Source organism: Oryctolagus cuniculus, chromosome 12 (assembly GCF_051225735.1).
Source record: "Oryctolagus cuniculus isolate XC-2025 breed Fujian yellow rabbit chromosome 12, ASM5122573v1, whole genome shotgun sequence".
In the NCBI taxonomy this organism is placed as follows: Eukaryota; Metazoa; Chordata; class Mammalia; order Lagomorpha; family Leporidae; genus Oryctolagus; species Oryctolagus cuniculus.
Window position 1 is genome coordinate 73807688 of NC_142878.1, and position 12628 is coordinate 73820315.

At 40.6% G+C, this 12628-nt stretch overlaps 1 protein-coding gene across 4 annotated transcripts in view; it reads left to right on the forward strand.

Annotated features, from left to right (window-relative positions):
* Window positions 1-12628, forward strand: part of AP4E1 (adaptor related protein complex 4 subunit epsilon 1) — an 83905-nt gene that overhangs the window by 10103 nt on the left and 61174 nt on the right. For all 4 annotated transcript variants that reach the window (XM_070054200.2, XM_070054202.2, XM_089310341.1 and 1 more), the window contains exons 4-6: window positions 5090-5163; window positions 6201-6322; window positions 12145-12304. In XM_070054200.2, coding sequence (XP_069910301.2) covers window positions 5090-5163; window positions 6201-6322; window positions 12145-12304 — 356 coding nt within the window. The remainder of the gene's footprint in view (window positions 1-5089; window positions 5164-6200; window positions 6323-12144; window positions 12305-12628) is intronic.

Genomic DNA, 12628 nt, shown 5'->3' on the forward strand with positions numbered 1-12628 from the left:
GGATTGGAAGTGGAGCAGCAGGGACTAGAATTGGTGCCCATATGGGATACTAGTGCCGCAGGCTGGGACCTTAACCCGCTGAGCCACAGTGCTGGCCCCAAAAGTCATTTTTTTTTTTTAACTATTTATTTTATTTGAGAGGTAGAGATACAGAGAGAGAAAGGTCTTCCATCTGCCTGTTCACACCTCAAATGACTACAATGGCTGTAGCTGGGCCAATCCGAAGCCAGGAGCTTCTTATGGGTCTCCATCCTAGGTGCAGGGGACCAAGCCACTTGTGCCATCTTCTACTGCTTTCCCAGGCCTTAGCAGGGAGCTGGATTGGAAGAGGGATACAAACTGGTGCCTATACGGGCATGCCAGCTCCGCAGGTGGAGCTATTGCCCACTGCACCATAACTCTGGCCCTGAAAGTCATTTTTTTTAATTTTTAAAAATTTTCCATGACTATAATTTTATTTATTTTTATTTTTTCCCCCAAAGAAAGGTTTTATTTAAGGAATACAAAATTCATACATTTCATAAGTATGACTTTAACCCCTCCACTTCCTTCCTTTCCCATCACCAGTCCCATTCTCCACTAAGATCCATTTTCAATTAACTTTATACACAGAAGACCAACTCTATACTAAGTAAGGAGTTCAACAATTTGCAGGAAAAAAAAAAAAAAAAACCAAAAAACCCAAAAAACTGTTCCTCAACAGTTGAGACAAGGGCTGTTCAAAGTCATTGCATCTTGAAGTTAATTTTCTAAAAAAAAAAAAAAAAAAAAAAAAAAAAAGTGAAAATAACTTTAAAGGAGTACCCAAGAATGATACATCTTTTGCAAGCACTTAGACATAATTATAATACAACTCTTTGAAGACAGAGGTCCTGCAAGGGCAGTTAGTGCACAGTGACTCTTGTTAATTTAACAACACTCTTTTTTTTTTTTTTTTGACAGAGTGGATAGTGAGAGAGAGAGAGACAGAGAGAAAGGTCTTCCTTTGCCGTTGGTTCACCCTCCAATGGGTGCCGCAGCTGGTGTGCTGCGCTGATCTGAAGCCAGGAGCCAGGTGCTTCTCCTGGTCTCCTGTGGGGTGCAGGGCCCAAGCACCTGGGCCATCCTTCACAGCACTCCTGGGCCACAGCAGAGAGCTGGCCTGAAAGAGGGGCAACTGGGATAGAATCTGGTGCCCCGACCTACCGGGACTAGAACCCAGTGTGCTGGCGCCGCAGGCGGAGGATTACCCTATTGAGCCACGGTGCTGGCCAATTTAACAACACTCTTAACAATACTTTAATGATTACCCGAGGCTCTTGACATGCGCTGCCTAAGCTATGGAAGCCTTTTGGATCCACAAACTCTGTTAGTGTTTAGAGAAGGCCATAAGCAATGTGGAAGTTCTCTCCTCCCTTCAGAGAAAAGTACTTCCTTCTTTGATGACCTCTTCTTTCCACTGGGGTCTCACCCATTGTGGTCCTTCATGTAGGACACTTTTTGCCACAGTGTCTTGGCTTTCCATGCCTGAAATGCTCTTGTGGGCTTTTCAGCCAGATCAGAATGCCTTAAGGGCTGATTCTGAGATTAGAGTGCTGTTTAAAGTGATTGTTGTTCTATGAGTCTGCTGTGTGCATTGCTTTCCATGTTGGAGCATTCATTCCTTTTTAAAATTATCTATTACCAGACACTCAGTCCTATCCATATAATCACTTTAACACTTAAGATGGTGTTTCAAAAAGTCGTTTTTTAAAGATAACGTTTAAACCTTCTCGTGTGTCTTTGATCTGCTCCCATTGCCCCTCTCTGCTGTGGTTTCTAAGGCCAGTTTGGGTGCCTTCCCTGATGGAGAATGTCTTCTTATTTTTTTGTGTGACTATTGGTAATTAAATTTCTTTTTTTTTTTTTTTTTTTTTTTGACAGGCAGATTAGACAGAGAGAGAGAGACAGAGAGAAAGGTCTTCCTTTTCTTTGTTTCACCCCCTAAATGGCCACTATGGCCGGCGTGCTGTGCCAATCTGAAGCCAGGAGCCAGGTGCTTCCTCCTGGTCTCCCATGCGGGTGTAGGGCCCAAGGACTTGGGCTATCCTCCACTGCCCTCCCGGGCCACAGCAGAGAGCTGGCCTGGAAGAGGAGCAACCGGTACAGAATCCGGAGCCCCAACTGGGACTAGAACCTGGGGTGCTGGCGCCACAGGCGGAGGATTAGCCAAGTGAGCCACGGCACCGGCTGGTAAATAAATTTCAATGCCCAATGAGTGAGACATTTTAAGTGCCTTGTTTTATGAGGTTGTTTTGGCTTCACTTTAAAGGTGAGAAAACAGCCAGCGGATCAGCGCGGTGCGCCGGCCACAGCACGCCGGCCGCGGCGGCCGTTGGAGGGTGAACCAACGGCAAAAGGAAGACCTTTCTCTCTGTCTCTCTCTCTCTCACTGTCCACCCTGCCTGTCAAAAAAAAAAAAAAAAAAAAAAAAAAGGTGAGAAAACAGAAAGGTCTTGTCATTTGTCTGAGATCATAGAGCTAATAAATGATGGAGCTAGAATGTGAACTCAAATTTCTGTTAGTCTAAGCTTTTATCCTGTGTTTCACTTAGTCATTTCAAATATATATTATGATCATAGTTTTGTTTACCTGAGAAGTTTTTTTTTTTTTTAAGATTTTATTTATTTATTTGAGAGGTAGAATTATAGGGAGATGAGGGACAGAAAGATCTTCCATCTGCTGGTTCACTCCCCAAATGGCTACAGTGTCCAGAGCTGGGCTTATCAGAAACCAGGAGCTAGGAGCTTCTTTCAGGTCTCCCACGTGGGTGCAGGGGCCCAAGCACTTGGATCATCTTCTTCTGCTTTCCCAGGCCATATTAGAGAGCTGGATTGGAAGAGGAGCAGTTGGGACTAGAACCTATTTCCATATGGGATGCCTGCAATGCAGGTGGAGGCTTAGCCCACTACACCACTGCACTATCCCCTGAGAAATTTTTTGAGTCACAGAACATATTTTTCTCTATTGTCTGATTGTCAAAGTAGGTTAGCTTAACAGATAAAATTAAGATTTCACTGAGATGATCTTTGGATTAATTTGTTGGTGTAGATGTTGGTGACTTGGGTATGGGTATTATTGCTGAACAAGTGATTTGTCAGCAATCTGCTAAAACTTAATCACCACCTTAAATGTTCTCTGGGGTTTTCCTCATCCCTTTCTTGGTCCTGGTCAATATTTATTTATTTATTTATTTATTTTTTACCTCTTTCATGACTGTTGGAGTAGCAGCTCTGCTTCTCAGACTTTCAGTGAAAATGTTGCTGTCAGACTTGGCTGCTACTTCTCAGTTGTGAGAACTGGGAGTTTCTGTTTTCTCTCATTGCATGATAAGCACACATAGAATGGATGCTAGGTAACAATGAAGACAGTTAATATTAGAATCGCTAGTGAAAGGGTTGGAAGAATTGAGAATTAAAAAAAAAAAAGAGCATGAAAATCAGGCAACTTCATTACTCATGGAAGACTATGTAGAGAAGCCATACAACATAGGGGTTTAAGATGTGGACTGACCGCAAATGCCTGGGTTTAGTTCTGGCTCCACCAAGTCATAGCTGTAGCCCTCGGACCTCAGTATTATATTACAAAAATAATAGTATCTACTTCATAGGGTTGTTGTGAGTTTTAAATGAAGTAAGGCTTGTAAAGTACTTGACCTATAGTAACTGTCTAATAAATATTAGTTGAATAGTATGAGAGGTGTCAGAAATTGACATGGAACATCTAGATTCCAAGTACATGGCAGTCGTTATATATTAATGTATTTCTTCAATCCTATGTACTTTTTATTTTATTTATTTATTTATTTTTGACAGGCAGTGGACAGTGAGAGAGACAGAGAGAAAGGTCTTCCTTTGCCACTGGCCCACCTTCCAATGGCAGCTGCGGCTGGCATGCTGCAGCTGGCACACCGCGCCTATCCGATGGCAGGAGCCAGGTACTTATCCTGGTCTCCCATGGGGTGCAGAGCCCAAGCACTTGGGCCATCCTCCACTGTACTCCCTGGCCACAGCAGAGAGCTGGCCTGGAAGAGGGGCAGCCGGGACAGAATCCGGCGCCCCGATCAGGACTAGAACCTGGTGTGCTGGCGCCGCAAGGCGGAGGATTAGCCTAGTGAGCTGCGGCGCCGGCCCCTATGTTCTTTTAAAAGGTGTAAATATTATTGAAACAGAAATGCTTATTTAAGCCAATGAGTACATTAAATGTGGTAGAGTGCTTTTTTTCCTCAGTAGCTGTTACTCATTCAGTAGTGCCTTCAGATTGAGAAGATAAGATTGTGGATGACTTACTATAGGATCTGAATCTTATGGGTTGGTGTACGGTAGCTTACGCAATAATACAAGCAGCCATAACTGACTATTAACTCTAATAACTATTCGTTTTTGAATAATTTTGTTTGGCTATTAGAAAATATAGGCCTAATTATGTAGAGATTTTCACAAGAGGTAGAAGGCATATCTTAATGTTATTTATAGGACCATCAGTAGGTATACGTAGCTAGCCCCTTTTCCTTTACAAGTGTATCCTTGAAAAATCTGTAATTCCCAAACATTTCAGGATGAAGAAGACTTGAAATCTTCCTTACCTAAGTTTTTATCTATTTTTTTATTTGAGAGGTAGAGAGAGAGAGAGAGAGAGGCAGAGGCAGAGGCATATAGGTAGATACACAGAATGGGAGAGAGAGAGAGCTCTCCAATCTGACTTAGTCCCTGCATCCCTGAAGTGGCTGGCTGGGAATGGCAGGGGCTGGGCTGGTCTAGACCAAGGCTAGGAACAGGGAATATAATTCAAGTCTTCCTACATGAGTGCCAGGGAGCCAATTACTTGAGCTGTCACCATTGCCTCCTAGGTTCTGGAGTTGAACCCAGGTATTCTCATATGGGATGTGTGCACCTTAACTGCTAGGCTAAGCTTTTTTAACCTCATATTTTAATAGCAATGTGTTTTTATTTTAGTCTGTAACTGGTACCTTTGAATTTAAAATGAGGAACATATTATTGCTTTATTAAATCTATTGGGAAAGATTTGTTTTTGGTGGGTAGTAATCAGACTTTATGCCCTCAATGTTTAGGTTACTTGGCTGTTTCTTTATTTCTGCATGAAAGTCATGAACTGTTGCTGCTTCTTGTGAATACAGTTGTAAAGGTATGGTCGGTCTTTCAATTAATATAAAGTCTTGAATTATTCATGTTGGCATCTGCCATTCTCCTCAATCATATTGTTAGGTAATCTTGGAAGGAGATGGATTTATAGAATGGGGTTAGAAAGATCTTTTAGATCAGTTTCTGCAGTTGTGAAATGGGGAGATGTAATAGAGCTTAGAGTTTTGAGGGCTAACTGAAATAGTGTGAAGTAGTGGCTGCTACTGCTGTTATTATTTCATTTCGAAATTAATAATTAGATTATAATCCAGATCTCCAAACTCTTAGCCAGGGAGACTTTTCATGCTGTGTCTTTCTCTCTAGAATCTATTCTAAAGGGATATAGATATAAACCAGATAATTGAAATCTTAGAAACTCTAAAATGACATTTTAAAGGAAAATATAATACAGTTGGGTAACTGAAGTTAGTAAAACTACAATCCACATTCATGAAATTTTTAAAATTAAGAATGAGATACAATAATTGAATTGTTGAGCTTTTCCATTTATCATGTATGAATCTTTTTGATATGTGAAAGTGTATGTGTGTAGTAGTTTGTAAATTTTAAGTCATTAACTGTATTAAAGTTACTGGTAACTTAAATGTTTTCCAGACTTTCAAAAACATGTTTTAAAATTCTATTAGAATAATTGATATGCATTTGTAAATGTATATAAAGTATGCATTTTATTGTATACAACTATTTTCTTTTAAACTTCTGTTATTGTTGATTAATAAGAAAAATTCTTTAGATTGTTTTGTTATTTGTTTAGAAAATAAAGGAGACTACTTTGGCCAGTAGCAGGATAGAAATACAATTTGCTTTTATATTAGTTGCTTTGTGGCTATATTGTTTATTGACTCTGTTAAGGCTAATGAAACAAATAGTGATATTCCTTTAAAATTAAGTCTGGATGTACAAATTAACTATAAGGTTAGGAGAAAATTACTAGTATATTGGGCCAATACAGTGTTGGGTTTGCTGTTCCTCTTGTCACATTTTACACTGTATGTTTTCTTTGCTTAATGATTATGCCAGGACTTGCAGAGCACTAACCTGATAGAAGTATGTATGGCGCTTACTATTGTCAGCCAGATTTTCCCTCGAGAAATGATTCCAGCTGTTCTTCCATTAATCGAAGATAAACTCCAACATTCTAAGTAAGTAAATTCTTTTGGGATAGGTGTTATATGGTATATTTCAAAACAAAGTTTTAGGGGCTGGCACCGTGGCTCACTAGGTTAATCCTCCTGCGGCGCCAGCATCCCATATGGATGCCGGTTCTAGTCCCGGCTCCTCCTCTTCAAGTCCAGCTCTCTGCTGTGGCCTGGGAGAGCAGCGGAGGATGGCCTAAGTGCTTGGGCCCCTGCATCCACATGGGAGACCAGGAAGAAGCACCTGGCTCCTGGCTTCGGATTGGCGTAGCTCTGGAGGTTGCGGGCATTTAGGGGTGAACCAATGGAAGGAAGACCTTTCTCTCTGTCTCTCTCTCATTTTCTGTAACTCTACCTGTCAAATAAATAAATAAAAAAAATCTAAAACAAAAAACAAAATTTAAATTTGTCATAACTTTAACTTAATGCTACTAGGTCTGAGAATATTCTTTGACTGTCAGATATAATGCAAAAATCCCCAATATGATCATCCTATTTTTATGTGGGTTTAGGAGAATTTTAGGCAACTTTCTAATGTTATAGTGAGAGACAGTGAAGCTTAGAATCAGGAATCCTTGGCTTTCTTCCCAATTGCACCACTAATGAGCAATGGTTCTGTTTTTCCCTTGGATATGTGGGCTTGGTTGAAGATCCTTAGTTCTCACAAAGTTATTTTGAGGGTAAAGTGAAATAAGGGAAAACATATGGGAATAGTTAAAGTGCTCTGAATGCAAAGCTTCTGTGTATTGGAAAGATTCTTCTTTTTATATTAAAATCATAGCATTCAAATTCTAATTTACAGCAGAATATAGTCAAATAAACAATAACTTGTAGTATTTTATAAACTTTCTTTTCTAAGATTCCTTAGCATAGTCTTACTAGCTTGATTTACTTTTTCACCCTGCTGGAAATAATTTTGTTTTTGGCTAAACCCCTTAGCTTCAGAATCTTTAAAGTTAGGAAAAAGTTTGCATCGTTTTCTTTTCTTTGTGATTTCAGTATTTTGAATATACAGATATTCTTGGTAAAGATTTTTTTTTGTTACTCATATAACACTTTATGTCATGCTTCCCTAGTCAATATATATTTTTTTAAATTTTTTTTTTGGTTTATTTGAATGGCTGATTTAGAGAGACAGGGAAAGAAAGAGAGTGAGAGGTCTTCCATCTGCTGGTTCACTCTCCAGATAGCTACAATAACCGGCTGTGGACCAGGCTGAACCCAGGAGCTGCGAACTTCATCCTGGTCTCCCACATGGGTGTGGGGCCCAAGGACTCGGACCATCTTCCACTGCTTTTCCTAGCCATAGTAGCGGGGAGCTGGATGGGAAGTGGAGCAGCCAGGACTTGAACCAATGTCCGTATAGGATCCTGGCATTGCGAGTGGTGGCTTAACCTGCTACACCACAGTGCTAGCCCCAAAGTCAGTATTTTTAATGGGCTGAGATTGTACTATTGTTAACATTTGGAGAGTGAATGAGCAGATGAGAGATCCCTGTCTGTTTCTCTGCCTTTTTATAAATTAATTAATTTTACAAAAGATTGTAAAATGTTATCTTATAGTTTGTATTCTTTTTATTTTTTGACAGGCAGAGTGGACAGTGAGAGAGAGAAACAGAGAGAAAGGTCTTCCTTTTGCCGTTGGTTCACCCTCCAATGGCCGCCACAGCCCGCGCGCTGCGGCCGGTGCACCGCGCTGATCCGATGGCAGGAGCCATGTACTTATCCTGGTCTCCCATGCGGGTGCAGGGCCCAAGTACTTGGGCCATCCTCCACTGCCTTCCCTGGCCACAGCAGAGAGCTGGAGTGGAAGAGGGGCAACCGGGACAGAATCCGGCGCCCCTACCAGGACTAGAACCCGGTGTGCCGGCGCCGCAAGGCGGAGGATTAGCCTAGTGAGCCACGGCGCCGGCCTATAGTTTGTATTCTTTAACAAATCTTGGGCCATGGATCTTCCAGCAAAAATAATAGCTTTTACTGAGAATTCTAGAATAGCTTCATAGGCTTTTCAGAGTTCTTAGGTTTTATATGTCAAATCTGTGTTTAGAACAAAGAGTGATTGTAAATAATTGTTAGAAAATACTAGCTTTTCTTGGGTATTTATACTTTGATCTGATTATATCAGCAGCATATTTTTACACATTTTCCTAACCATCCTCTTTTGTAGTGACTGTACTTACTAACCCTCGAAAGGACCCCTTTCCCATTTTTTTTTTTAGGTTTCCAAAGAGTCTAATTTCAAATCCTGGCTAGAGTTTAGACTTTTTGCAACTCTGCTAGTGTAGTTAATGTCCATCCACAATTCCAGCCTATGGAGTGAAGAACTAAGTAAAATGGAATGGAGCTCCAAATATGCCCGTAGTTGTCATTCAGAAGATGTTAGATGAAGGTTAGACTCATCTTTTGAATCCCTGGCTGTATTTCTGCATACTAACTCCAGAGCCCGAATCCAGACCCTTTGATGTCCTGTGTTAGTACTACCACTTATGAGTAGGCCTAGGGATTCCTTTGATTGTTCAGAGCTTATTTTTCGTCACTTCATTTACCTGTTCTCTCTCAGAATTACTATTGGTTAACACCCAGTGGCAATATGTTGGGATGTAGTTTGCAGTTATTATGTTATTTTTCCTACTGACAAATATGTTATTAATCAGCTTTTCTCTTTTTAAATGCTTATTTTATACATGTTTTTAAAGGTTTATTTTTATGTATTTGAAAGGCAGAGTTACAGACACACACACACACACACACACACACACAGAAAGAGAGAGAGAGAGAGAGATCGATCGCTTCCATCGCTTCCATCCACTGGTTCACTCCCCAAATGGCACAATGTCTGGTGCCGGACCAGGGTGAAGTCAGGAGCCTTGAGCTTCTTCTGGGTCTCCTGCATGGGTGCAGGGACCCAAGGACTTGAGTCATTTTCCATTGCTTTTCCCAGATGCCTTAGCAGGGAGTTGGATCAGAAGTGAAACATCTGAGTCTAGAACCGGTGCCCCTATGGGATGCTGGCATCTCAGGCGGCAGCTTAACCCACTACACCACAATGCTGGCCCCAGTCCTTTTTTAGGTGAGAAGAGTTTTCCGTCATGCCATAGTTTGCTTAGAAAGATATTGAACTGTTTACTAATGCAATTAGCAGGAGCTGGATGATCATTTGTTGGGAGTATTATAAAAAGTATTCTTGAATAGAACACAGAGGACTACATTAAACCTCAGTTTTGAGATTCTATGACTTTGGGTGACAGAAATACATTTTTTTATGTTATTAGTTATTTAGATCCTTCCTATGAAATTTAAAACACTAGTTTGTTAGGATAAATTCTGTTTGTTAGAGCAAAAATAGATTGCAGGTAGCCCTGGGGCTGAGGAACAGCTTGTTTTTGGTAATGTTTGCAAATCTACAGCTTTCTGATCAACCTTGCACTGCTCTGTTATCTTGTATTTGACAGAAATAAATATTACAGAGCTTAAAATATTTCATTTTTGAATAAAAGTAACACATATTTTTCCTAATCATCATTCTTTTGTAGTATAAGTAAATATTTCACTTCTGTGATTTTTTGAGTATTACCAGTATAGTCTACAAATTTGAGATACATGGAACTGTGAATTACAGAGAATAACAAGAAATATACTTCTTTGGAAACTACATTATAAACATAAGATAGCGTCTCCTTTTTTGCTTCAGTTATCTGCTACAAATGAAGTGCAAGATGAACATATGTATTTCTCTTTGTTATCATGAGTCCTTTGAAACAGATGAACTAGGTAGGGAGAGGAATAACATCTTTTTATTATGTGTATTCCCCTCTACTCAAGTATTTGGAGTATGTTTGCCCATGATATAAAAAAATATATATATAAAAGGCACTACTGAAACTGTTAAAGAGATTTTTTAAAAATGTTAATACTTTTATATTACTAGCTAAAATTGTATATTAATGAGTTAACCTTTGTTGACATCCTAACTTCTAGAGATAGCTTTTAAAAGTAGAATGAGGGGTACCTGCATTGTTACATCCGATATTGGAGTGCCGGTTCAAGTCCCAGCTGCTGTGCTTCTAATCAGCTCCCTGTTAATGTGCCTGTGAAAGTAGTGGAAGGTGGCCCAAGTGTTTGGGCCCCTGTCATCCATCTGGGAGACCCAGACAGAGTCTACTGGCTTCTGCCTGGCCCAGCCCTGGCTGTTGTGTCCATTTGGGAAGTGAACCAGCAAATGGAAGATCTTTCTCTCCCTCTGTTTTTCCCTCTTTCTTTCATTCTGCCTTTCAAATAAATATTTTTTTTTAAATATTTATTTATTTATTTGAAAGGTAGAGTTACAGAGGTAATGGCAGAGAGAGAGAGAGAGAAAGAGAGAGAGGTCTTCCAGCCACTGTTTCACTCCCCAAATGGCTGCAGTGACTGGAGCTGGGCCAATCTGAAGCCAGGAGCCTGGAGCTTCTTCCAGGTTTCCCATGTGCGTTCAGGGGCCCAACTTGAACCATATTCCTCTGCTTTCCCAGACCATAGCAGAAAGCTGGATTGGAAGTAGAGCAGCCAGGACTTGAACTGGCACACATATGGGATGCTGGCACTGCAGGCAGTGGCTTTACCCGCTATGCCATAGTGCTGATCCCAATTAAGTTTTTTAAAAGAATTATTTATTTATTTGAAAGGCAGAGTTACACAGAGAGAGAATCTTCCATCTAGCTAGTTCATTCCCAATGACCGCAATGGCTGGAACTGGTCTGAAACCAGGAGCCACGGAATTTGGGCCATCTTCCACTGCTTTCCCAGGCGCATTAGCAGGGAGCTGAATCAGAAGTGGAGCAGCCAGGACTTGAACTGGTGCCCATCTGGAATTCTGCCACTGCAGGTGGTGGCTTTACCTGCTATGCCACAATGCTGGCCCCATAAGTTTTAAAAAAGTGGAATTAGGGAATTAATAATTTATCTTTTTTTTTTCTGATTTCAAAAGTAGTATATTCTCATTATAAACATTTCTGTAGCTAGAGAATTATATAACATGGGCAGTTAAAGTTTGTGGAGGGGCTGGAGCTGTGGTGTAGCGGGTTAAGCTGCCGCCTGCAGTGCCAGCATTCTATATGGGCGCCAGTTCGAGTCCTGGCTGCTCCACTTCTGATCCAGCTCTCTGCTATGTCTTGGGAAAGCAGTAGAAGATGGCTGAAGTCCTTGGGCCCCTGCACCCATGTGGGAGACCCGCAAGAAACTCCTGGCTCCTGGTTTCGGATTGGAGCAGCTCTGACTGTTGTGACCAACTGGGGAGTGAACCAGTGGATGGAAGACCTCTCTCTCTCTCTCTCTCTCTCTCTCTTCCTCTGCTCTCTCTCTGTGTAACTCTGACTTTCAAATAAATAAATAAATATTTCAAAAAAAAAGTCTGTGGATGTTTATCTTCTAGAGATAACCACTTCTTATAGTTTGGTGTATTAGAATAAAATTAATAATAAGTATATAAATCTTTATATTATGGAAAGAGCTGATATTTTGAAGTCATCTGGCCCATAATCATTTCAAATTAAATGCCTGGTAATTCACATTTTCTTTAGATTTAAAAAAATTTTTTTTAAAGATTTATTTATTTGAAAGTCAGAGTTACACAGAGAGAGGAGAGGGAGAGAGAGAGAGAGAGGTCTTCCATCCGTTGGTTCACTCCCCAATTGGCCACAATGGCCAGAGCTGTGCTGATCTGAAGCCAGGAACCAAGAGCTTCTTCCAGGTCTCCCATGCAGGTGCAGGGGCCCAAGGACTTGGACCATCTTCCACTGCTTGCTTTCCCAGGCCATAGCAGAGAGCTAGTAGATTTTATTTTTTTATCCTCAGGGAGATTATACGAAGAAAAGCTGTCCTGGCATTATACAAATTCCATCTCATCGCTCCTAATCAAGTACAACATATCCATGTTAAATTTCGGAAAGCACTTTGTGACAGAGATGTTGGGGTCATGGCTGCTTCCTTGCACATATACTTTAGGATGATAAAGGTAAGTTGGACATTTTAGGAGGTACTGAATGAGTTCCATTAGAAAAATATAATTATGAAATTAAAATCGGATGGTTCATTAAAATGCTTAATTAACATTTTATGCACCTGTTGCTGACTTTTTAATTATGAGTTGTAGGTACATTACAGAATAGGTCTTTTTTTTTTAATGCTTAAAATCTTTCTGTGCTACTAAGAAGTATGGAAGGTGATTACGATGTGCATCTTCGTGGTTTTTCGGTGATTCGCTGTTTAGAGCTTCGGCGGCTGCCAAGCAGCTTGTAGAAACAAGCAGGGTGGGGATTAGGCGGTATAGACTGTACTG